Source organism: Ranitomeya variabilis, chromosome 2 (genome assembly GCF_051348905.1).
Source record: "Ranitomeya variabilis isolate aRanVar5 chromosome 2, aRanVar5.hap1, whole genome shotgun sequence".
NCBI lineage: Eukaryota > Metazoa > Chordata > Amphibia > Anura > Dendrobatidae > Ranitomeya > Ranitomeya variabilis.
This window is the reverse complement of record NC_135233.1, coordinates 5,693,539-5,720,678: the sequence shown is the minus strand read 5'-3', so window position 1 is coordinate 5,720,678 and position 27,140 is coordinate 5,693,539. Positions and strand designations below refer to the sequence as shown.

The 27,140-nt window shown below is 47.0% G+C and overlaps 1 protein-coding gene across 3 annotated transcripts in view; it reads right to left on the bottom strand.

The window, feature by feature from the left end:
* The window catches only part of SLC22A7 (solute carrier family 22 member 7), a 123,958-nt gene that overhangs the window by 13,489 nt on the left and 83,329 nt on the right, over positions 1–27,140 (bottom strand). For 2 of the 3 annotated variants that reach the window (XM_077281893.1, XM_077281895.1), the window contains 3 exons: positions 18,932–19,044; positions 18,155–18,435; positions 17,952–18,064 (listed from right to left, as the gene is read on the bottom strand). In XM_077281893.1, the coding sequence (XP_077138008.1) occupies positions 17,952–18,064; positions 18,155–18,435; positions 18,932–19,044 (507 nt within the window). The remainder of the gene's footprint in view (positions 1–17,951; positions 18,065–18,154; positions 18,436–18,931; positions 19,045–27,140) is intronic. The other variant, XM_077281894.1, reaches the window with a different exon arrangement.

Genomic DNA, 27,140 nt, shown 5'->3' with positions numbered 1-27,140 from the left:
TCACATGTTAAATGCCGCTGTCATTACCTCCTCTCATTGGCGCCCGTGTCACATGACCGCGAATGTCGCCAATGGGTTGGCATGACAACCAGGGGTCAGCACGAGACCCCTGTGGTTGCCATAGCCGGATAGCTATGAGCGCCGCCCAGCGGTCAGTACTCACAGCAATTGAGCATATCTGCTACATAGAGCAGGACTGCAGCCCCGCTCTATGTATCACAAGTGATCGGACATCTGCAGCTTCTATTCTCCCATAGAGACTTTTGAAGCAAGTAAAAAAATAAATAAATAAAGTTTTTAAAAATATTTAAAAAATATAAGTTCAAATCACCCCCTTTCGCCCCATTCAAAATAAAACAATAAAAAATTCAAATACCAAATATGTGTATATCGCTGTGTTCAGAAACGCCCGATCTATCAATATAAAAAAAGAATTAATCCAATTGGTAAACGGCGTAGTGAGAAAAAAATCAAACCCCCAGAATTCAATCAATAGATCGTATACACACCAAAATGGAATCATTAAAAACATCAGATTGGCGCGCAAAAAATAAGCCCTCACTCGACCCGAGATCATGAAAAATGGAGACGCTGCGGGTATTGGAAAATGGTGCATTTATTTTTCTTTTTACAAATTTTGGAATTTTTGTTCACCACTTAAATGAAAAAGAACCTAGACATGTTTGGTGTCTATGAACTCGTAATGACCTGGAGAAGAGAATCATAGTGGCAGGTCAGGTTTTGCATTTAGTGAACGCGGTAAAAAAAAATCCAAAAAAACAATAGTGGAATTGCACTTTTTTTGCAATTTCACCGCATTTGGAATTTTTTTCTGTTTTCCAGTACATTATATGGTAAAACCAATGATGACATTCAAAAGTACAACTCGTGCCACAAAAAACAAGCCCTCACATGGCCATATTGACAGAAAAATAAAAAAGTTATGGCCGTGGGAAGAAGGGGAGCAAAAAATTGAAATTCAAAAATGGAAATACCGTATATACTCAAGTATAAGCCGAGATTTTCAGCCCATTTTGTTAGGCTGAAAGTGCCCATCTCGGCTTATACTCGAGTCATTGTCCCAGGGGGGTCGGCGGGGGAGGGGGAGCGGCGGCTGTCACATACTCACCTGCACCCGGTGAGGTCCCTGCATCTCCTATGGTCTCCGGGCGCTGACAGCTTCTTCCAGCATTGAGCGGTCACATGGTACCGCTCATTACAGTAATAAATATGGACCCGACTCTACTCCATTAGGGGTGAAGCCACATATTCATTACTGTAATGAGAGGTAACGGTGACTGTTCATCGCTGGAAGAAGCTATCAGCGCCCGGAGAACCAGGGACGTGCAGGAACCACTCCGGGAGCAGATGAGTATAATGGGGAGGGGGAGCCTTGCGCCATATTCACCTGTCCTCGTTCCGATGCCGCTCCGTCTTCCGCGTCCCCTGCAGTGACGCCCAGGTCAGAGGGCGCAATGATGTGGTTAGTGCAGAGAACGCGGAAGACACAGCGGCGCTGGAACGAGGACAGGTGAATATTGCAAGTGCCAGGGGCCTGAGCGACGGAGAGGAGAGTATGTGATTTTTTTTTTTTTTAATCGCAGCAACAGCAAATGGGGCAAGTGTCTGTATGGAGCATCTTATGGGGCCCTTATTAACCTTCATTCAGTACTGTATGGGGCAAATGTGTCTATGGTTCATCCTATGGGGCCATTATTAACCTTTGTTAGTGCAGCATTATATGGGGCATATTTTAATATGGAGCATCTTATGGGGCCCATCATGAACTGTATGGAGCATTATAAGGGGCTCCTGATTCAATATGATATGATAATAAGAAACCAGATTGTATCTTAATTTCCCAGACAACCATGTTTTTGCAAAAACCAAAAGAGCTGGCTTTTTTATCTGTATATTGGCTTGTGAATTTAAGTGTTTGTGCAGCGCCCCAGAGTCCTGGTCGTTGCAGTACTGTCGCTCCGCCACTAAGGGGAGTGATGTTACGTCTGATGGCACTAAAGGAGCTCACCTGACCAGGTATCACAGACACACATTACACTTCACACTCCGGCCACCAGGGGGGGTGGTTCTATCCAGTAGGCCACTCCTCACACTCTGGTAAAACTGGGGGTTGGACAGGAAGTTAGTCAGAAAGTAGCTGGGAAGAGCTCGAGAGAGGACCTGTCAGGGGTGGGATCCTGACAGAGGCCTAGGAAAGGACAGATCGCTACGGAGCCGTGCCTGTGCCTTATAGCGGCAGACTCCTAAGGAAGGACACAAAGCGAAGCATATTGTGGAGAAGTGAGGAACGGGATCACAGCACAGAGGAGAATAGAACCAGTAGGAGTCGTGCCCCAAGATCAGCAACATCCTTCTGAGGCGCGTAGCCGGCGGACGGAACGCCGAGAAAGTAAGAGACTCCACACATTACTTTAAACTACGGCCGGGCAGTTAATTATAGGTTGGCTGCCTCACCATTACACCTAACGAAGACAACGGAGGCAATGGTGGGAGAAGGGCGTCTCTAGGGTCCCTATAAAATAGCTCCAGGCCTACCCCGTCATACGGGTGCGTCCCTTCCATATCATCTGGGGGACGGAGAGAGAAAGGACAGAAACATACACGACAGTTGTGAGGATTATCCCGTGGTGCTCAGCAGGGAAGTACTACAACACCCAGGCGCTAGTAGGTAGGCACTGATTTCCACCTGCAAAGGGAACTCAGGAGGTGCCTTCGGACCGGCCGGTCTCAGCCAGCCCTGTTAGCAGTACTCTGGATTGTGGATGCTGAAGCCTTCAGTAAAGAGGTAAAGAGACTGCAACCCTGTGTCCTCGTTATTCATCGCACCTTGCACCATGCACCATCATCACACCTTTCATTGGACGCCCCTTAGCAGGGTCACGGACCGGGTCTAGCCACCGTGACAACCCCAGGACCGAGACAGAGAGGCCCGGTACCGAGTACCCCGCGGCCCTGCGTCTGGGGGCGCTTCAAACTTGGCATCACGAACAGGATCTACTTAAGCCTGAAGAGTCAGGTCATGTGTGTGCAGCGCCCCAGAGTCCTGGTCGTTGCAGTACTGTGGCTCCGCCGCTAAGGGGGGCTATGGTACGTCTGATGGCACTGAAGGAGTTCATCTGACCAGGTATCACAGACACTAATACATTTCACAGTCTGGCCTCCAGGGGGAGCTAAGGGTACTATTCATTAGGCCACTCCTCACAGTCTGGTAAAACTGGGGGTTAGATAGGAAGTTAGATGAGAAAGCTGACTGGGTTGGAACCAGGCAACACCTTGTGGCAGAGGGTGTTGCAGGGGAAGATTCGGAGGGGTCCCTGTCAGGGGTGGGATCCTGACAGAGGCCTAGCAACCAGAGAGAACGTAACGGGACCGCGCCTGCACGATATAGCGGCGGTACCCCAAGAAAGGATAAGAAGCGAGATTTATTGTGCTGAGTGAGAAACGAGATCAACGCGACAAGGAGAATACCAGTAGGAGTCGTGCTGTAAGACGAGGCAACATCCTATTGAGGCGCATAACCGGTGGCCGGAACGCCGAGGAAGTATAGAGCTCCAAGCCAAACTTCAAACCTACGGCAGGACAGTCAGTTACAGGCGGGCTGTCTCACCCAGACCCAGGAAGACACAGGGGGGTAACAACAGGAGTGGGGCGACGCTGGAGTCCCGGAAGAGCTCCGAGCCTCCCCGTCATACGGGTGCGTCCTAACCGTAAGATCAGGGGGACGTAGAGGGAGAACATCAGAATCGAGTTGTGAGGGAACACGAGAAACAGACTCAACAGTTGTGGGTGCTATCCCGTAAGCACAGCAGGGGAGGACCACAACACACAAGCGCAGGAAGGTAGGCACAGATTTCCACCTGCAAAGGGATCTCTGGAGGTGCCATCGGACCGGCCGGACTTGCGCAGCCCGGTTAACCGTATTCCGGATTGAGGACTCAGAAGCCTTCAGTAAAGAGGTAAATAGACTGCAACCTGGTGTCCTCGTTATTGACCGCGTCCGGCACTACACCGCACCATAACATCAGCACCATACCACCACCTTTCATTGTGCGCCCCTCAGCAGAATCACGGACTGGGTCTAGCCACCGTGACAACCCCAGAGCAGAGACGCAAGAGGCCCGGTACCGGGTACCCCTCGGCCCTGCGGCAGTGGGGGCGCTACAACTTGGCGTCACGAACAGGATCTACTTAAGCCTGAAGAATCAGGTCATGTGTGCCTTGGAACTGTGATTTATTATACTTGGACTGTGACTTATTGCAAAGACTGTGCATCGCCACTTGCCGCCAAAAGTTCCCGCTAAAACCGCGGCCATTACAGCGCTAAGGAGAGCGCAGGAGAAGAAGGGCGTGGAAGTGGGCGTAAACAAGCTGAAGAGCGCGAAAGACAATGGCCGCCCAGTCTAAATATTTCTGCACCGTGAGGACGTGTCCGTCAGCAGCCGAGATCCGCCTCCTGATTCTCAATGGAGGGCGGAGACAAAGAAAGCGAAACCGCTCACGAAGGAGAGAGCGGGAAAAGGACCAGGAAGAAGGAGCGAGCCACATGGAGGACGCCATGGCCAGCCGCCCGGAGCCGGAGCGTGGGGTCAGAGCCGAGGACTCCCCCAGCTACCCGGAGAGGCACCGCAGCCAGACCTCCACAGTTGACGCTGACCTCCTGCAGACCGGAGCGGACGAGCTGATCTACCAACTCCTGCAGACGCAGCTGAGCACTGAGGCCGGGTGGAAGAAGACCATCATCGGGAGCCTCGCCAGACGTCTGTCGGCAGCCTCGTCTGGTCCGGAGCAAGAAGGAAGTTACAGCGCTCCAAAGCCAGAAAGCCAGGCCCTGCCGGAAAGTGAGATGCTGCGAGCAGAGATGACAACGTCGCAGCACAAGGCCCCGCAGCCAGCGTTCCAGACCCCAGCGGAGGCAGAGCAGATCGGCACCGGAGGAACCACATCTGAAGCAGGTATGAAGGACGACCCTGCCCTGACGACCGACACCACTCCAGTGACTGCTAGTGCCACAGCTGCTGACTCCGTTCCAGTGACTGATCTTGCAGCAGCTGCTACCTCTGCTGCAGCAAATGCCCATACTCAAGCTGCGCAGACCTCCATCGCTGCGCATGATTTAACCGTACTGGAAAGACGGATTAACGGCGTTTGTCCAGCACTGGGTGTGACCCTGGACCTCACTTTTCCCAGGCCAAGAGGGGTTAAGTGCCAGGTGCAGCCCTGGAAGCCGTCCAACTAAACCTCGGAAACCTGAACATGTAAATAGTTAACTGTTTGTCTTCCTGATGTTTTGCTGCTTTAAACCTATCTAGGGTTATTCTTAAAGGGATCCCTTTGTTGACCCGGGATCCCTATTGCCTGTTGTTTGTTTTCTACTTTTTGCACAGTTATCAAAGGACTGCCGAATCATGGACGGTGAATGATTCAAAAACTGATATTGTAAATAGTTTGCACCTTCTTAAAGGTGCTCTCTACTGGTTTTACATGCAGAAAGGACACTTTGCGAAGATACTGTTTTTGAAAACATCACTGGAGTCCTTATTGCAAACAGACTTGCAGCTTGAGAAGTTGCACTACCTCATAGAGACTTGGTCCCCTCTTAAAGGGGATGTTCATTGATAGTACTTAGAGAATGATGATGCTCTAAAAGAAGAAGTAGTAATGCTGATATGTAAAAGTTAAATGTAACAAGCTAGTTAATTGTCAGAAATGTTTAATAATGTTGATAGAAGAATGAGGACAGGAAGTGAACCCGTACGGGGTTAGTTAGTGAGTCCTCCTAGGAGCCATACAGAGATGGCTCAGTGATCTTGAACTGAAAGAAAAATGATATGTTCTATACTGTGTATAGTAGTGGAAGGACAGTAGGCCCGGGCGGAAAGGGGCGGTCCTGTACAGAAAGGAGAGGCAGTAGGCCTGGAGCAGTTAGGACAGGCGGTCCTGCAGACGTAAAGAAGGAGAATGCATAAAAGTTGATTAGCCTTATAATGTGATTATAAGAAGGTCTTTAGTGGATTCAGCGAGTATGTCCTTAAAGGCAAAGTTAAATTATTGTTCAAAAGTTTTGCACTGAGTAGAATACCCGGTTGGGTAAAAGAAGTTATTTATAGTCTGTTATTTAAAGTATTTAACCATGTTTGTAACGTTCAAGTGTCCTCACCTCCCATAAAGGGAAGCTCTGTTAAAAAGTTTACTTGTACTTTCATTTTCAAAATTGTATGTCTTTTTGCTAACATGTATTGTTGTTTTCTTCCCAGTCCAGGAGTACTGGATTTAACCGGGGGGGAGTGCAGCGCCCCAGAGTCCTGGTCGTTGCAGTACTGTGGCTCCGCCGCTAAGGGGGGCTATGGTACGTATGATGGCACTGAAGGAGTTCATCTGACCAGGTATCACAGACACCAATACATTTCACAGTCTGGCCTCCAGGGGGAGCTAAGGGCACTATTCATTAGGCCACTCATCACAGTCTGGTAAAACTGGGGGTTAGATAGGAAGTTAGATGAGAAAGCTGACTGGGTTGGAACCAGGCAACACCTTGTGGCAGAGGGTGTTGCAGGGGAAGATTCGGAGGGGTCCCTGTCAGGGGTGGGATCCTGACAGAGGCCTAGCAACCAGAGAGAACATTACGGGACCGCGCCTGCACGATATAGCGGCGGTACCCCAAGAAAGGATAAGAAGCGAGATTTATTGTGCTGAGTGAGAAACGAAATCAACGCGACAAGGAGAATACCAGTAGGAGTCGTGCTGTAAGACGAGGCAACATCCTATTGAGGCGCATAATGTCTGAATTGTGCTTGAACTGTGATTTATTGCAAAGACTGTGCATTGCCGATTCCCGCCAAAATCCGCCATCGCCGCGCACGACGGGAGGAGCCATAGCTTTGTGGGCGGGGCCTGCCAAAAAGAGCACGGAACAAGAAAACGCAGTGAAGTGCCGATTCCGGAAGAGGAACCCTGACTCTCAGCAGGTTAGCAGGGGGAAGGAACGGCCATGTCTGAGTCGGGAGGGCAGAGGCGGCGGTCGCAGCCTCAGACTCAGAAGCACCTCCGGGCCCCGCGGTGGACGCAGCCGCGGGCCTTGTACCACCGCCGGTCGCCGCAGAGCTTGCCGCCCCCATCAGCCAGTCGGATACTGCCGCGGCTACAACAGCCATAATGCCCTTCTCCATGCCGTACCTGCCCGGAGCAGCCTGGCTCCCGCGATACTCTGGAGAGTCACATACATTAACTGACTTTAAAGAGGGGATCTGCAGCCTGCTTGAGTTTTATCCCCTGACAGAGCCTCAGAAAGTTCATATGATAACAGGCCAACTCTTTGGGGTGGCTTTGAGAGAAGTGAAGTCCTGGCCTGCCGCAGATAAGAAAACTGCGCAGCAGATCTTTGCAAAGCTTAAAATCACCTTTGACACCCGCACTGCTACAGAAATTAAACTGATGTTCTATGGGTGTAAGCAAAGACCGCAGGATAGCTTACGGGACTATGCCCTTAATCTCCAAGAGGCACTGCGGGCCATCAAACAGAATGATCCAAACAGCATGCAGGATGAGGATAAACTCCTGAAAGAGCGGTTCATCGAGGGGCTCCTGTGCAGTCACCAAAGGGCCCAACTGGACTTCCTGGCCATGCAGAATCCAGACCTGACCTTCGCGCAATTCAAAGACAAAGCCATCCAGGTGCTACAGGAGCGAGAGCCCAGCCGTGCTGTACTTCCCCGACGTCAAGCTCTCACGTACCACCAGGAGGTGGCGCCAGATGTCCCGATTGCTGCCGAGGCCGATGCCCAGACCCTGGAGGACGATTCCCCTGCAGGACTACGCCTCCAGATGCAAGAGCTGAACAAGAGCATTGCTGCCCTAGCCCGGACCGTACAGTCCCTACAGGAGGCCCCCAAGGAGAAGATCCAGCTGGCTTCCAGACCGGAGGATGTACCCTGGATGCGACAGAGGAGGGTTCCACCGACCAGAGGCAGGGACGACGATCGCTTCCATCGGGACGGACGACCTATCTGTCGCCGCTGCCACCAGGTGGGCCACCTTGCAAGGTACTGTCATTTAAACGAGCAACCCCTGGGGCAAAGGGCCAACCCCCAGGAGTAGGACGATCAGGCCCGCAGAACTGGAGAGCCAAATAAATTGGAGGGCGATCAGTTCTTCCCATCGTGATCGACGGTATCCCCATGAATGCTTTGCTGGACACCGGTTCTCAGGTGACGACTATGCCATACGTACTTTATAAGCACTATTGGGAGGACACCGATATTACCCGTGGCCCCGATGATGATTTCACCATAATAGCCAGTAATGGTCAGCCCTTGCCACAAGTGGGGTATAAGGAGGTCATCATCAAAATGGGGCGGGTAGAATTGAAGGCCCAAGGGATTGTAATTGTTGATATTGACCGCCGTGAATGTAATCCCATGATGACCATTGGTACTAATGTCATAGAAAATTGTCTTGCAGAAGTTATTGTCTTGTTGCAGCAGGTAGCAGAAACAGCTGGCTACAGTGAACAACGCGCCCTGCAAAGAGAAATCAGGGCTCTGATGCAGAGACAGCAGGTGGAGCTGACTGGTGGTGAAATTGGTCGTGTCACAGTGAGTGATTCAAACCCCATTGCGATACCCCCCAGGAGCGAAATGCTAATATGGTCTCGGGCAGCCATCGGCCTCAGGGGTAAAGACTATCAGGCCTTGGTAGAACCCGTATATTCAGATAATAGGCCTACCCTCCTGACAGCCAGAGGGGTGGTTGATGTCCGCAAGGGGAGGGTGCCAGTACGCATTCTTAATTGTGGGGAGGAGGAGGTCCATCTAACCAAATACGTCACGCTTGCTAAGCTGTTTACTGTTAGTAATAGTGTGATACAGGCACCCGGACCCTTGGTCCCGTCCAATCCGGCGGAGAACAACGGTTCTGCAGGGCAACTGAAAGATTGGTGTCGGGAGTTGCACGTGGGCACTGACTCTACCCCATCTCACCAGAAACAGGGGGCCTACAGGGTGGTTTATGAGTACGAGCGGGTATTTAGCAAGCACCCCCTAGACTTTGGGCAGGTAAAAGGGATTCAACATCATATCCCCACAGGGGATCACCGACCCATAAAAGAGAGATACAGCCCTGTACCCCCAGCTCATTATCAGTGTGCCAAAGACATGTTGCGAGAGATGAAGGAGGCTGGGGTAGTGAGAGACAGTTGTAGCCCCTGGGCAGCTCCATTAGTTCTCGTTAAGAAGACAGATGGCACAATGAGGATGTGTGTTGATTATAGGCAGCTAAATCGCATTACACATAAGGATGCATACCCACTGCCCAGGATAGAGGAGTCCCTGGCTGCTTTAAAATCTGCTAACTACTTCTCTACCTTGGATCTCACCAGTGGGTACTGGCAGGTTCCCGTGGCAGAGGCGGACAAGGAGAAGACGGCCTTCACGACGCCGATGGGACTCTGCGAATTCAACTACATGCCCTTCGGATTGTGCAATGCTCTGGGAACGTTCCAGAGGATGATGGAGTGCTGTCTGGGGCACAAGAACTTTGAAACCGTGCTGCTGTATCTGGACAATGTCATTGTCTTCTCTAAGACCTATGAAGACCACCTGAAGCACCTGGCCGAGGTGTTTGAAGCCCTGTCCAACTTTAGCTTAAAGGTGAAACCGTCCAAATGCCATCTGCTAAAACCCAAAGTGCAGTACCTGGGCCATGTGGTGAGTGCAGAAGGAGTGGCCCCAGACCCCGACAAGGTTACGGTGATCAAGGACTGGCCGAAGCCCAGCAACGTCCATGAAGTCCGGCAGTTCCTCGGGTTGGTAGGCTATTACCGGAGGTTTATCAAGGACTTCACCAAGAAGGCCGCGCCATTGCAAGACCTGTTGGTGGGCCAATCCAAGAAGACCAAGGGGAAGAATACCCCATTTGACTGGAACGAGGGACTGGAAGGATCATTCACTTGTTTGAAGTCGGCACTGACGGGAGAAGAGATACTGGCCTACCCTGAATATGACCAACCGTTTGTGCTGTATACGGATGCCAGCAATGTAGGATTGGGAGCCGTGCTGTTCCAGGTCCAGAAAGGCAAGGAGAGGGTAATCGCTTATGCCAGCAGGAAACTTCGCCCCACGGAACCCTGACAACTACAGTTCCTTAAGCTGGAATTCCTCGCCATCGTTTGGGCGGTGACGGAGAGGTTCAAACACTACCTGGCCTCAGCAAAATTCACCGTCTTTACGGATAATAATCCACTGACGCACTTGGATACAGCCAAACTCGGGGCCCTGGAACAGCGATGGATGGCCCGGCTGTCCAACTACGACCTTACCATCAAGTACCGGGCAGGACGCAAGAATGCGAACGCCGATGCCTTGTCCCGAATGCCTAATTTGCCAGAAACGGGGGAGGATCCGGAGGCACTTGATGAGGTAGAGCTACCCGCTTTCCATCGCCCCGAAGCCGCTCAGTGCTCCCATCATGTGAAGAACAGGCACAAGAACAACCAGGATGCCACGCTGAATCCCCTGCCCCACCATGGATGGGCAGAAACCCAGGATGGTGACCTCGCGGTCCATCGGGTGAAAGAGCTCCTGACGCAGGCAGGTTTGCATCCCGGTCCGGATGATCCACAGGAAACACAACAGCTGTGGAAGGGGAGAAGCAAACTTTTTATCCACGATGGTAAGCTGTGCCGGAGAAGCATCGACCCCCGCACTCATGAATTGGTATGGCAGATAGTGGTGCCAAGGCGAGATGCGCCAATGGTTCTGGGAGCATACCACGATGGGGACGGACACTTCGGATGGAGGAAGCTGGAGAGGCTACTCCGAGGGAGGTTCTATTGGATTGGCATGAAGAGAGCCATCGAGAAGTGGTGTCGGGAGTGTGGTCCATGTAGCCTACGCAGGAAGGATCGTGACAGCCAACGGGCTCCCTTGCAGCCCATCATCACCAAACGGCCGCTCGAACTGGTCGCGCTGGATCATGTGAAGCTGACACCTAGCCGGTCAGGCTATATCTACGCTCTTACCATCGTGGATCACTACTCCAGATTCCTGGTGGTTGTACCTGTCAAAGATCTAACGGCCAGGACGGCCGCCAAAACCTTCCAGCAGTAGCATGGGTACCCGGAAAAGGTACTGACCGATCAGGGACCAGCATTCGAGGCAGAGGTGTTCCAGGAGTTCTGCAATCTGTACGGGTGTAAGAAGATCAGAACCACACCATACCATCCCCAGACCAACGGGATGTGTGAAAAGATGAACCAAGTGGTGATCGACTTACTGAAGACCTTGCCTGTAGAGGAACGGAACTTGTGGTCAACAAAGTTGCCTGACCTGGTTGACATGTACAACCACATCCCATTGAATTCCGCCAACTGCACTCTGGCGTACCTGATGCGAGGAAGATCCAGCAAGTTACGCGTTGATCTGGACATGGGGGTCCTAACCCCCGAAGATACCTCGCCGGATGCAGATTGGGATACAGAGAGGCAGCGAAGGTACCGCAAAGTACAGGAATGCGTGGAAAGAAGTCTCACCCAGGCCAGACAGAAACAAGAAAGAGACTACAACCAGCATGCTCCTGCAATTCCCTTGTCACCCGGTGAGCAAGTACTCAAACGGAAGAGGAGGCTACACAAACTTGATGACCAATGGGAAGCGGAACCGTATACCATCCTGCCATCCGATTTCGACAACACAAAGGTCTGTCTCATCAGCAAAGATGGAGGGGAAACCTCAACGGCAATATCCCGAGACCACCTTAAAGTATGCCCTGATAAGTTGAGAGAGAGGGAAACAGATCCAGGAACCTCTCCACCTGTAGAAGAGGAGAAGATGATACACACTGTTCTTGGTGATTTTCCCCAGTCTTGGACTCAAATAAATCAGGCCATCGTGGTACCTGTCCTAACGTTTCGTCAACCGAACCCGCCAGAACTAAATGTGGTGCCAGATCATCCGGGCCCGCAATCACAGCAGACCCCGCCAGAAGATGCCATGCCAACCGTTGAACCAGCAAGTCCTCCCTCTGCTGTCGGCGAATCTGCTGTACCAACTGTTGGTAGCAGCAGCTCTGAGAGCTCCAGCATGCCAGTGCTACCCAGACTCACTAGAAGCGTAGCTAGAAGGCAGTGCACTACACCAGCGGTAGCAAGCATAGCGGGCCCTGTTAGGCCAATAGCAACCCCTGCACTGCGGAGGTCTACACGTAGCACCAAGAATCAAACTCCGCTTCGCTACAAAGCTTGGAGATATTAACGAAGGCTGCTATTTGGTTGAAAAATGTTTGTGTAAATATCTTTGTTACAGGTTTAAAAATAAAATGGACAATGGAGTAATGGACAGTGAATTGCTCCAAAACTTTCAGAAGGGACCCCTTTGTTTACCCGGGGTCCCTGCTATTTCAAAGTTACAACCACTGAACTGAGAGTCATAAACTGTGCATGACCGAACTTTCGCAATGTTCAAGTGTTCTCACCTCCCATTAAGGGAAGCACTGTTAAGTTTACTTATTTATTGCATTTTAAAAATTTTTGTATGTTTTTCTTTTCCCAGTCCAGGAGTACTGGATTTAACCGGGGGGAGTGCAGCACCCCAGAGTCCTGGTCATTGCAGTACTGTTGCTCCACCGCTAAGGGGAGTGATGGTATGTCTGATGGCACTAAAGGACTTCACCTGACAAGGTATCACAGACACACATTACACTTCACACTCCGGCCACCAGAGGGAGTGGTTCTATCCAGTAGGCCACTCCCCACACTCTGGTAAAACTGGGGGGTTGGATAGGAAGTTAGTCAGAAAGTAGCTGGGAAGAGCTTGAGAGAGGACCTGTCAGGGGTGGGATCCTGACAGAAGCCTAGGAAAGGACAGATCGTTACGGAGCCGTGCCTGTGCCTTATAACGGCAGACTCCTAAGGAAGGACACGAAGCGAAGCATATTGTGGAGAAGTGAGGAACGGGATCACAGCACAGAGAATAGAACCAGAAGGAGTCGTTCCCCAAGATCAGCAACATCCTTCTGAGGCGCGTAGCCGGCGGCCGGAACGCCGAGAAAGTAAGAGACTTCACGCATTACTTTAAACTACGGCCGGGCAGTTAATTATAGGTTGGCTGCCTCACCCAAATCACCTAATGAAGACAACGGAGGCAATGGTGGGAGAGGGGCTTCCCTAGGGTCCCTATAAAATAGCTCCAGGCCTACCCCGTCATACGGGTGCGTCCCTTCCATATTATCTGGGGGACGGAGAGATAAAGGACAGAGACATATACAACAGTTGTGAGGACTATCCCGTGGTGCTCAGCAGGGAGGTACTACAACACACAGGAGCTAGAGGTAGGCACTGATTTCCACCTGCAAAGGGAACTCTGGATGTGCCTTCGGACCGGCCAGTCTCAGCCACCCCTGTTAGCAGTGCTCTGGATTGAGGATCCTGAAGCCTTCAGTATAGAGGTAAAGAGACTGCAACCCTGTGTCCTCGTTATTCATCGCACCTTGCACCATGCACCATCATCACACCTTTCATTGGACGCCCCTTAGCAGGGTCACGGACCGGGTCTAGCCACCGTGACAACCCCAGGACAGTGACAGTGAGAGGCCCGGTACCGAGTACCCCGCGGCTCTGCGTCTGGGGGCGCTTCAAACATGTCTGGTGGGTCAAGAAGACAGACTTGCCCACTGATATACTATCTAACATACTGTGTAAGTCTGTAATAGTGACCCTGGGAGCTCTGACATCATGTCATACTGGAAATACGTGGAGACGCAGTGATCTTTTATATGCGCCCATGTAACCAAACAATTCCAGCCATGGTGGGATTGTTCTGTTTGCTACTGTGTGTTGTGGTTCAATAAAGTATTGCCACACTGTTTTACCTTAACCCTGTGTTTTCTGTGTAGTGTATTGCCCACAGGGAAATAGAGCGGGCGTTCAGTGGTATGAGCCGTGGTCCATGCAGTCTTGCTAAAGACAGCCGGGCCAGCGGACGAGAGCACCCACTGACCCCGTTTCTCCACAATTGGTGGCAGCAGTGGGATACTACTCAGCCCAGCGGAACCGGGGGAGCTACAGGGGACTGGTGTTCTCACACACCATCCAGGGCTCCACAACAAGGGAGGTATACAGACAGACCCAGCAGACCATTGAAAAGGCATGCACATATGGAGTTTATTTTCGTAAGGAGCATATGGAATATGCTCTAAGGAAACTGGATGATCGGAGGCCTATCATGTCTGGTTAATTAAGATGGGGGAGGAATGTGAAGAAACCAGATTGTATCTTAATTTCCCAGACAACCATGTTTTTGCAAAAAACAAAAGAAATGGCTTTTTATCTGTATATTGGCTTGTGAATTTAAGTGTTTATGTCTGGTGGGTCAAGAAGACAGACCTGCCAACTCATATACTATCTAACATACTGTGTAAGTATTTAATAGTGACTGTACATTGAGTGTGTTAAGCTTTGTGTATTGATGTGTGCTTATATGCTAATAGTTCTACTGAATCCCATCACCATTGTTTACCTTATCTTAATGTTGGAATGAAAGACCCTGGGTAATTCTAAAAATAGCTTACATGCCTTGGGTATAAAAAGACTCAGAGATCAGATCCTGGGAGACTGAAGTAATACAGAGCTACCAGCCAGACATTCTGCAAACCACACTACAGACAAGAGAAAGGACTGCAGCCAATTCATCATGGCACCATCACGAGGGACACAGATCTAGGATTCTATAGGATACAACCTAGGGGTTTTCGACTGCGGTTAGAAGGACACAGATCTGATCCAGTGACCATCTCTGAACCATGGATATGTTTGGAGAAAGCCAGGGTTGGATTCCGCTGGTCGCCTGGTTCCATGGAGATGGTCAGATAAGACAGGTGGTGACTCTCTTGTCAACTGGCTTTGGACCTTGTATGGACTCTATGGACAGTTCTTGGTCATCTCCCTATGCTTGTCGTTACCCCTTCTCTGTGCATTCATCCACAGATGGAGTAGTGACCCTGGGAGCTCTGACATCATGTCATCTGGCTTTGGACCTTGTATGGACTCTATGGACAGTTCTTGGTCATCTCCCTATGCTTGTCATTACCCCTTCTCTGTGCGTTCATCCACAGATGGAGTAGCGACCCTGGGAGCCCTGACATCGTGTCATACTGGAAATGCATGGAGACGCAGTGATATTTTATATGCGCCCATGTAACCAAACAATTCCAGCCATAGTGAGATTGTTCTGTTTGCTATTGTGTGTTGTGGTTCAATAAAGTATTGCCACACTGTTTTACCTTAACCCTGTGTTGTCTGTGTAGTGTATTGCCCACGGGGCGTTCAGTGGTATGAGCCGTGGTCCATGCAGTCTTGCTAAAGACAGCCGGGCCAGCGGACGAGAGCACCCAGTGACCCCGTTTCTCCACAATGGATATTCAAAAACACTTAACCTACTGATGTCTCAATTAATTTAACTTTTATTGGTACCTACTTTTATTTTTGAAATTTACCGGTAGCTGCTGCATTTTCCACCCTAGGCTTATACTCGAGTCATTTAGTTTTCCCAGTTTTTTGTGGCAAAATTAGGGGGGTCGGCTTATACTCTGGTCGGCTTATACTCGAATATATACAGTACCTCTGGTCCTTAAGGGGTTAAATCATAATGACAACTCAAAATATCCAAATGACCCTCATCCAAAGTTCACATACCATGGTGATTTTGGCCTGATAACATGCACAGAAGTTGACACAAATTGGTGTGAATGGCTACTAAAGGTAACATCCTCACCGGAGACCTGTTTGCTTGTAATCAGTGTGTGTGCATAAAAGCTGAGTGAGTTCCTTGGATCCAGACAGACTCTGGCATCTTTCATCCAGCCACTGACATTTCTAGATTGTGAGTCATGGGGAAAGCAAAAGAATTTTAAACGGATCTATGGGAAAAGGTAGTTGAACTGTATAAAACAGGAAAGGGATACAAAAAGATATTCAAGGAATTGATAATGCCAGTCAGCAGCGTTCACACTGTGATTAACAAATGGGAAATCAGGGGCTCTGTATAAACAAATCCACGGTCAGGTAGACCAACAAAAATGTTGTCCACCCCCCAGGAAAATTGTTCAGGATGCAAAGAAAAAACCCCAAATATCATCAGCTGAAATACTGAACTCTGAGAAATAGCAGTGTGGCTGTTTCAAGATGCACAATAAGGAGGCGCTTGAAGAAAAATGGGCTGCATGGTCGAGTCGCCAGAAGAAAGCCATTACTGCGCAAATGCCACAAAGTATCTCGCCTACAATATGCAAAACAGCACAGAGACAAGCCTCAAAACTTCTGGAACAAGGTAATTTGGAGTGATGAAACCAAAATTGAACTTTTTGGCCACAACCATAAATGTTACATTTGGAGAGAGGTCAACAAGGCCTATGATGAAAGGAACATCATTCCTACTGTAAAGCACGGAGGTGGATGGCTGATGTTTTGGGAATGTGTGAGCTACAAAGGCACAGGAAACTTAGTCAAAGTTGAAGGAAAGATGAATGCAGCACATTATCAGCAAATAATGGAGGCAAATTTGCACTCATCAGCCCGGAAGCTGCACATGGGACGTACTTGGACGTTCCAACATGACAACAATCCAAAACACAAGGCCAAGTCGACCTGTTATTGGCTAAAGCAGAACAAAGTGAAGGTTCTGGAGTGGCCATCTCAGTCTCCTGATCTTAATATCATTGAGCCACACTGGGGAGATTTCAAGTGCGCAGTTCATGCTAGACAGCCCAGGAATTTACAGGACTTGGAGACTTTTTCCAAGAAGAGTGGGCAGCTTTACATCTGAGAAAATAAAGAACCTCATCCACAACGACCACAAAAGACTTCAAGCTGTCATTGATGTTAGAGGGGGCAATACATGGTATCATTTGGATGTTTTGGGTTGTCATGATTTCAACACAGTAGTTTGACAATAAATGGCTTCACCCAACCACTAACGATGAGTGGAGAAAAAGTTTTGGTGTTATGATTCATATTCTCTGAAAAAAGGCCAAGAAATAATAAATTCTGCCGGCGTATGTAAACTTTTGAGCACAATTGAAGATCAGACTGCTTATGAGTTAGCAGTGTGATGCAGCAGCAAAAAAGGCAAACACAGTTCTAGGATGTATAAAGAGAAGCATAGAGTCTATATCACGAGAAGTCATTATCCACCTCTACTCCTCCTTGGTCAGGCCTCATCTGGAATACGGGGTCCAGTTCTGGGCTCCACATTCTAAAAAAAAGACATTGAAAAACTGGAGCAAGTTCAGAGAAGAGCGACCAGGATGGTGAGCGGACTGCAAAGTATGTCCTACGAGGAACAGTTAAAGGATCTGGGAATGTTTAACTGCAAAAAAGACTAAGAGGAGACCTAATAGCTGTCTACAAATATCTGAAGGGCTGTCACAGTGTAGAGGGATCATCAATATTTTAATTTGCACATGGAAACACAAGAAGCAATGAAAATGAAACTGAAAGGGAGAAGATAAAGATTAGATATTAGAAGGGTGACAGTGAGAGTGAATAATAAGTGGAACAGGCTGCCACGAGAGGTGTTGAGTTCTCCTTCAATGGAAGTCTTCACATAGAGGCTGGACAGACATCTGTCTGAGATGATTTAGTGACTCCTGCACTGAGCAGGGGATTGGACACGATGACCCCAGAGCCCTTCCACCTCTAACATTCAAGAAATCTATGATTATCCTGATCTGTCATATTCTTGTGCCTGACACCCATAACTGTTGCATTCTTGTGCCTGACACCCGTAGTTCTGAAATTCACGTGCCTCTCCAGCTCTCACGTTCTTGTCTCCGGCTCTCGCGTTCTTGTACCTGACACCCACCACCACTAATGGATCCTCCACCCCTCATTCTCCTGCCTGTTGTAGACCTCCATTGGACAGCATGAGGACCACCTCGGGTACTTGCCTGATCACTGTAGGGTACAGCTCAGCAGTGTACAGGATGATGGCGGTAAATGACGCCTCGGAGAAGCCCTTCCCAATAATGGCTATAGTTGTTCTCAGTGGCCCCAGAGCTGTGGAACAAAAAAAGGTAAATGGCAGGCAGAGCAATGTCCTTCAGTTATCGCTGGACCCATCACACTTTCTGCCGCTTTCCTGCTTACTGTCTGTTGTGGCGGTGCTAATATGTTTGCCTGCAGTGTGCGCACATTGAGGGTTGGGATTCTCACCGCTGGGGATGACCACGTTGGCTCCAATACATGCTCCAGTCATGACCAGGGTTAGGACTTGTGTCCTGCGACGTCCCAGGTAGTTCAGCAGATGATAGATGCTCAGCTTGGCGGGCACCTCCACCAGGGAGTACAAGAAGTGGGTGAGGAAGAGGTTGAGTCCAAAGCCAGAGATGTCCAGACTGATCCCGTAGTAGGAGAAGGCCACTCCAAACCTACGAGAAACATCAGCATGGAGGTCACCATCCAGAGACAGCTATGTGCCAGGGCTCTGTCTGGTTGTCACTCCAGTACACTCAGGCCGGCTTCACATGGAGCTTTTGGAGGCAGAAATTCTGGTTGGAAGTTAGTTTTTCCCTGCAGTATTTTTTTCCAGTATTTTTCTGCTTTTTGATCTGTCAGTGTCAGGTTTGGAGTGGACACCGAGAGGCGACATGTCGCAAAGTAGATTCCCACTGAAAAAATGGACGGCATTTGTAGGATGTAGCATGTGAATTTCAGAGCGGATCTGCTTCAAAATCCTCCTCCAAAAGGACCTTGTGCTCCGCGCCTTAGTGTCATGGAGTCCGGATGGAGCAACCCAGAGAAGCCCGACTACATAATTAACCCTTGCTCTGCTCCAGGCATGAAGAATTAGTCAAATGCTATTTCAGTGCAGTTATAACAAAGCCAAAGAGCAGGATAAGCAGCAGAGAGGGGCGCTCTGCTCACCACACCAGGCCTGCACATATGGAGATCCTGCGCAGCCTCGGCGTCCGGAACAGATCGATGTAGGAGTAGTCGGTGGAGGATGATCCTAATGACTCCGCCAGTCTCTGAATATTCTGTCAGACGGAAAACTTCATCAGGTTAAAAGAATACTGGCAACAAAGGTGAGAGCGCCCCTACAGTCCAAGCTATTGAACTGCAATCATTCCGGCTTCAACACTGCGTCCACATACAGTGACCATCACGTTTATTAACCAATCACATGATAATGCTCCATGAACTAATACTACCCCAATAAGAGTGCCCCCATCAAATACCAGTCACATGTACCCTGATCTATAGTGCCCACATCAAATACCAGTCACATGTACCCTGATATATAGTGCCTCCATATAATACCAGTCACATGTACCCTGATCTATAGTGCCCCATCAAATACCAGTCACATGTACCCTGATATATAGTGCCCCCATAAAATACCAGTCACACGTACCCTGATATATAGTGCCCCCATATAATACCAGTCACATATACCCTGATCTATAGTGCCCCCATCAAATACCAGTCACATGTACCCTGATCTATAGTGCCCCCATCAAATACCAGTCACATGTACCCTGATCTATAGTGCCCCCATCAAATACCAGTCACATGTACCCTGATCTATAGTGCCCCCATCAAATACCAGTCACATATACTCTGATATATAGTGTCCCCATATAATACCAGTCACATATACCCTGATCTATAGTGCCCCCATCAAACACCAGTCACATGTACCCTGATCTATAGTGCCCCCATCAAATACCAGTCACATGTACCCTGATATATAGTGCCTCCATATAATACCAGTCACATATACCCTGATCTATAGTGCCCCCATATAATACCAGTCACATATACCCTGATCTATAGTGTCCTCATATAATACCAGTCACATATACCCTGATCTATAGTGTCCCCATATAATACCAGTCACATATACCCTGATCTATAGTGCCCCCATATAATACCAGTCACATATATTCTGATCTATAGTGCCCCCATATAATACCAGTCACATATACCCTGATCTATAGTGTCCCCATATAATACCAGTCGCATATACCCTGATCTATAGTGTCCCCATATAATACCAGTCACATATACCCTGATCTATAGTGCCCCCATATAATACCAGTCACATATATTCTGATCTATAGTGCCCCCATATAATACCAGTCACATATACCCTGATCTATAGTGCCCCCATATAATACCAGTCACATATACCCTGATCTATAGTGTCCCCATATAATACCAGTCGCATATACCCTGATCTATAGTGCCCCATATAATACCAGTCGCATATACCCTGATCTATAGTGCCCCCATATAATACCAGTCACATATGCCCTGATCTATAGTGTCCCCATATAATACCAGTCGCATATACCCTGATCTATAGTGCCCTCATATAATACCAGTCACATATACTCTGATCTATAGTGTCCCCATATAATACCAGTCGCATATACCCTGATCTATAGTGTCCCCATATAATACCAGTCACATATACCCTGATCTATAGTGTCCTCATATAATACCAGTCACATATACCCTGATCTATAGTGTCCCCATATAATACCAGTCACATACACCCTGATCTATAGTGCCCCCATATACCAGTCACATATACCCTGATCTATAGTGTCCCCATATAATACCAGTCACATATACCCTGATCTATAGTGTCCTCATATAATACCAGTCACATATACTCTGATCTATAGTGTCCCCATATAATACCAGTCGCATATACCCTGATCTATAGTGTCCCCATATAATACCAGTTGCATATACCCTGATCTATAGTGTCCCCATATAATACCAGTCACATACACCCTGATCTATAGTGCCCCCATATACCAGTCACATATACCCTGATCTATAGTGTCCCCATATAATACCAGTCACATATACCCTGATCTATAGTGTCCCCATATAATATCAGTCACATATACTCTGATCTATAGTGTCCCCATATAATACCAGTCACATACACCCTGATCTATAGTGCACCCATATACCAGTCACATATACCCTGATCTATAGTGTCCCCATATAATACCAGTTGCATATACCCTGATCTATAGTGTCCCCATATAATACCAGTCGCATATACCCTGATCTATAGTGTCCCCATATAATACCAGTTGCATATACCCTGATCTATAGTGTCCCCATATAATACCAGTCACATACACCCTGATCTATAGTGTCCTCATATAATACCAGTCACATACACCCTGATCTATAGTGTCCTCATATAATACCAGTCACATATACTCTGATCTATAGTGTCCCCATATAATACCAGTCGCATATACCCTGATCTATAGTGTCCCCATATAATACCAGTCGCATATACCCTGATCTATAGTGTCCCCATATAATACCAGTCGCATATACCCTGATCTATAGTGTCCCCATATAATACCAGTTGCATATACTCTGATCTATAGTGTCCCCATATAATACCAGTCACATACACCCTGATCTATAGTGTCCTCATATAATACCAGTCACATATACTCTGATCTATAGTGTCCCCATATAATACCAGTTGCAAATACCCTGATCTATAATGTCCCCATATAATACCAGTCACATACACCCTGATCTATAGTGCCCCCATATACCAGTCACATATACCCTGATCTATAGTGTCCCCATATAATACCAGTCACATATACCCTGATCTATAGTGTCCCCATATAATACCAGTCACATATACCCTGATCTATGGTGTCCTCATATAATACCAGTCACATACACCCTGATCTATAGTGTCCTCATATAATACCAGTCACATATGCCCACCTATAGCTTATTAGTCATTTCACAGGGTGAGCTGGGGACTGCCGCCGCTGAGTGGGGGCGCCAAAATCGGTTCTATAGGGTGCCAACCTCCACTGGTAGGGATAGCAGCTAAGCGTAGGGATTTATGTTAGGTTAGGTGCACAATTAGATTTCCTTTTATTGTTTTTTGTGTTTCACAGGGATTTGGTATTTTTATAGTATTTATATTAATAAAGTTATTGTTTTAAGGGGATAACATGTTACACAGTATATAATTTTACCTACTTTATATCCAATTTTTCTTGGTGTTTTGCCCCCATATAATACCAATGACATACACCACGATCTATATTGTCCCCATATAATACCAGTCACATACACCCTGATCTATAGTGTCCACATATAATACCAGTCACATATGCCCTGATCTATAGTGTCCCCATATAATACCAGTCACATATACCCTGATCTATAGTGTCCCCATAGAATAATACCAGTCACATATGCCCTGATCTATAGTGTCCCCATATAATACCAGTCACATATGCCCTGATCTATAGTGTCCCCATATAATACCAGTCACATATACTCTGATCTATAGTGTCCCCATATAATACCAGTCACGTATGCCCCGATCTCTAGTGCTCCCCATAGAATAATACCAGTCACGTATGCCCCGATCTCTAGTGCTCCCCATACAATGTCCCCATATAATACCAGTCACATATACCCTGATCTATAGTGTCCCCATATAATACCAGTCACATATACCCTGATCTATAGTGCCCCCATATAATACCAGTCACATATATTCTGATCTATAGTGCCCCCATATAATACCAGTCACATATACCCTGATCTATAGTGTCCCCATATAATACCAGTCGCATATACCCTGATCTATAGTGTCCCCATATAATACCAGTCACATATACCCTGATCTATAGTGCCCCCATATAATACCAGTCACATATATTCTGATCTATAGTGCCCCCATATAATACCAGTCACATATACCCTGATCTATAGTGCCCCCATATAATACCAGTCACATATACCCTGATCTATAGTGTCCCCATGTAATACCAGTCGCATATACCCTGATCTATAGTGCCCCATATAATACCAGTCGCATATACCCTGATCTATAGTGCCCCCATATAATACCAGTCACATATGCCCTGATCTATAGTGTCCCCATATAATACCAGTCGCATATACCCTGATCTATAGTGCCCTCATATAATACCAGTCACATATACTCTGATCTATAGTGTCCCCATATAATACCAGTCGCATATACCCTGATCTATAGTGTCCCCATATAATACCAGTCACATATACCCTGATCTATAGTGTCCTCATATAATACCAGTCACATATACCCTGATCTATAGTGTCCCCATATAATACCAGTCACATACACCCTGATCTATAGTGCCCCCATATACCAGTCACATATACCCTGATCTATAGTGTCCCCATATAATACCAGTCACATATACCCTGATCTATAGTGTCCTCATATAATACCAGTCACATATACTCTGATCTATAGTGTCCCCATATAATACCAGTCGCATATACCCTGATCTATAGTGTCCCCATATAATACCAGTTGCATATACCCTGATCTATAGTGTCCCCATATAATACCAGTCACATACACCCTGATCTATAGTGCCCCCATATACCAGTCACATATACCCTGATCTATAGTGTCCCCATATAATACCAGTCACATATACCCTGATCTATAGTGTCCCCATATAATATCAGTCACATATACTCTGATCTATAGTGTCCCCATATAATACCAGTCACATACACCCTGATCTATAGTGCACCCATATACCAGTCACATATACCCTGATCTATAGTGTCCCCATATAATACCAGTTGCATATACCCTGATCTATAGTGTCCCCATATAATACCAGTCGCATATACCCTGATCTATAGTGTCCCCATATAATACCAGTTGCATATACCCTGATCTATAGTGTCCCCATATAATACCAGTCACATACACCCTGATCTATAGTGTCCTCATATAATACCAGTCACATACACCCTGATCTATAGTGTCCTCATATAATACCAGTCACATATACTCTGATCTATAGTGTCCCCATATAATACCAGTCGCATATACCCTGATCTATAGTGTCCCCATATAATACCAGTCGCATATACCCTGATCTATAGTGTCCCCATATAATACCAGTCGCATATACCCTGATCTATAGTGTCCCCATATAATACCAGTTGCATATACTCTGATCTATAGTGTCCCCATATAATACCAGTCACATACACCCTGATCTATAGTGTCCTCATATAATACCAGTCACATATACTCTGATCTATAGTGTCCCCATATAATACCAGTTGCATATACCCTGATCTATAATGTCCCCATATAATACCAGTCACATACACCCTGATCTATAGTGCCCCCATATACCAGTCACATATACCCTGATCTATAGTGTCCCCATATAATACCAGTCACATATACCCTGATCTATAGTGTCCCCATATAATACCAGTCACATATACCCTGATCTATGGTGTCCTCATATAATACCAGTCACATACACCCTGATCTATAGTGTCCTCATATAATACCAGTCACATATGCCCACCTATAGCTTATTAGTCATTTCACAGGGTGAGCTGGGGACTGCCGCCGCTGAGTGGGGGCGCCAAAATCGGTTCTATAGGGTGCCAACCTCCACTGGTAGGGATAGCAGCTAAGCGTAGGGATTTATGTTAGGTTAGGTGCACAATTAGATTTCCTTTTATTGTTTTTTGTGTTTCACAGGGATTTGGTATTTTTATAGTATTTATATTAATAAAGTTATTGTTTTAAGGGGATAACATGTTACACAGTATATAATTTTACCTACTTTATATCCAATTTTTCTTGGTGTTTTGCCCCCATATAATACCAATGACATACACCACGATCTATATTGTCCCCATATAATACCAGTCACATACACCCTGATCTATAGTGTCCACATATAATACCAGTCACATATGCCCTGATCTATAGTGTCCCCATATAATACCAGTCACATATACCCTGATCTATAGTGTCCCCATAGAATAATACCAGTCACATATGCCCTGATCTATAGTGTCCCCATATAATACCAGTCACATATGCCCTGATCTATAGTGTCCCCATATAATACCAGTCACATATACTCTGATCTATAGTGTCCCCATATAATACCAGTCACGTATGCCCCGATCTCTAGTGCTCCCCATAGAATAATACCAGTCACGTATGCCCCGATCTCTAGTGCTCCCCATACAATGTCCCCATATAATACCAGTCACATACACCCTGATCTATAGTGTCCCCATATAATACCAGTCACATATACTCTGATCTATAGTGTCCCCATATAATACCAGTCACATATACTCTGATCTATAGTGTCCCCATATAATACCAGTCACGTATGCCCCGATCTCTAGTGCTCCCCATAGAATAATACCAGTCACATATGCCCTGATCTATAGTGTCCCCATATAATACCAGTCACATATGCCCTGATCTATAGTGTCCCCATATAATACCAGCCACATATACAATGATCTATAGTGTCTCCATATAATACCAGTCACATATACCCTGATCTATAGTGTCCCCATATAATACCAGTCACATATACCCTGATCTAGTGTCCCCATATAATACCAGTCACATATACCCTGATCTATAGTGTCCCCATATAATACCAGTCACATATACCCTGATCTAGTGTCCCCATATAATACCAGTCACATACACCCTGATCTATAGTGTCCCCATATAATACCAGTCACATATACTCTGATCTATAGTGTCCCCATATAATACCAGTCACATATACTCTGATCTATAGTGTCCCCATATAATACCAGTCACATATAGCCTGATCTATAGTGTCCCCATATACCAGTTATATGCCCTGATCTATAGTGTCCTCATATAATACCTGCCGCATATACTCTGATCTATAGTGTCTCCATATAATACCAGTCACATATGCCCTGATCTATAGTGTCCCCATATAATACCAGTCACATATAGCCTGATCTATAGTGTCCCCATATACCAGTTATATGCCCTGATCTATAGTGTCCTCATATAATACCTGCCGCATATACTCTGATCTATAGTGTCTCCATATAATACCAGTCACATATGCCCTGATCTATAGTGGCCCCATATAATACCAGTCACATACACCCTGATATATAGTGTCCCCATATAATACCAGTCACATACACCCTGATCTATAGTGTCCCCATATAATACCAGTCACATACACCCTGATCTATAGTGTCCCCATATAATACCAGTCACATACACCCTGATCTATAGTGTCCCCATATAATACCAGCCACATAAACACTGATATATAGAGTCTCCATATAATACCAGTCACATATGCCCTGATCTATAGTGTCCCCATATAATACCAGCCACATATACAATGATCTATAGTGTCTCCATATAATACCAGTCACATATGCCCTGATCTATAGTGTCTCCATATAATACCAGTCACATACACCCTGATCTATAGTGTCCCCATATAATACCAGTCACATACACCCTGATCTATAGTGTCCCCATATAATACCAGTCACATACACCCTGATCTATAGTGTCCCCATATAATACCAGCCACATATGCCCTGATCTATAGTGTCCCCATATAATACCAGCCACATATACAATGATCTATAGTGTCTCCATATAATACCAGTCACATATGCCCTGATCTATAGTGTCCCCATATAATACCAGTCACACATACTCTGATCTATAGTGTCCCCATATAATACCAGTCACATACACCCTGATCTATAGTGTCCCCATATAATACCAGTCATATATGCCCTGATCTATAGTGTCCCCATATACTACCAGTCACATATGCCCTGATCTATAGTGTCCCCATATACCAGTCACATATACCCTGATCTATAGTGCCCCATATAATATCAGTCACATGTACCCTGATCTATAGTGCCCCCATATAATACCAGTCACATATACTCTGATCTATAGTGTCCCCCTATAATACCAGTCACATATGCCCTGAGCTATAGTGTCCCCATATAATACCAGTCACATATGCCCTGATCTCTAGACCTCTCCATAGAATAATACCAGTCACGTATGCCCCGATCTCCAGTGCTCCCCATAGAATAATACCAGTCACGTATGCCTCGATCTCTAGACCTCTCCATAGAATAATACCAGTCACATGTGCCCCGATCTCCAGTGCTCCCCATAGAATAATACCAGTCACGTATGCCCCGATCTCTAGTGCTCCCCATAGAATACTACCAGTCACGTATG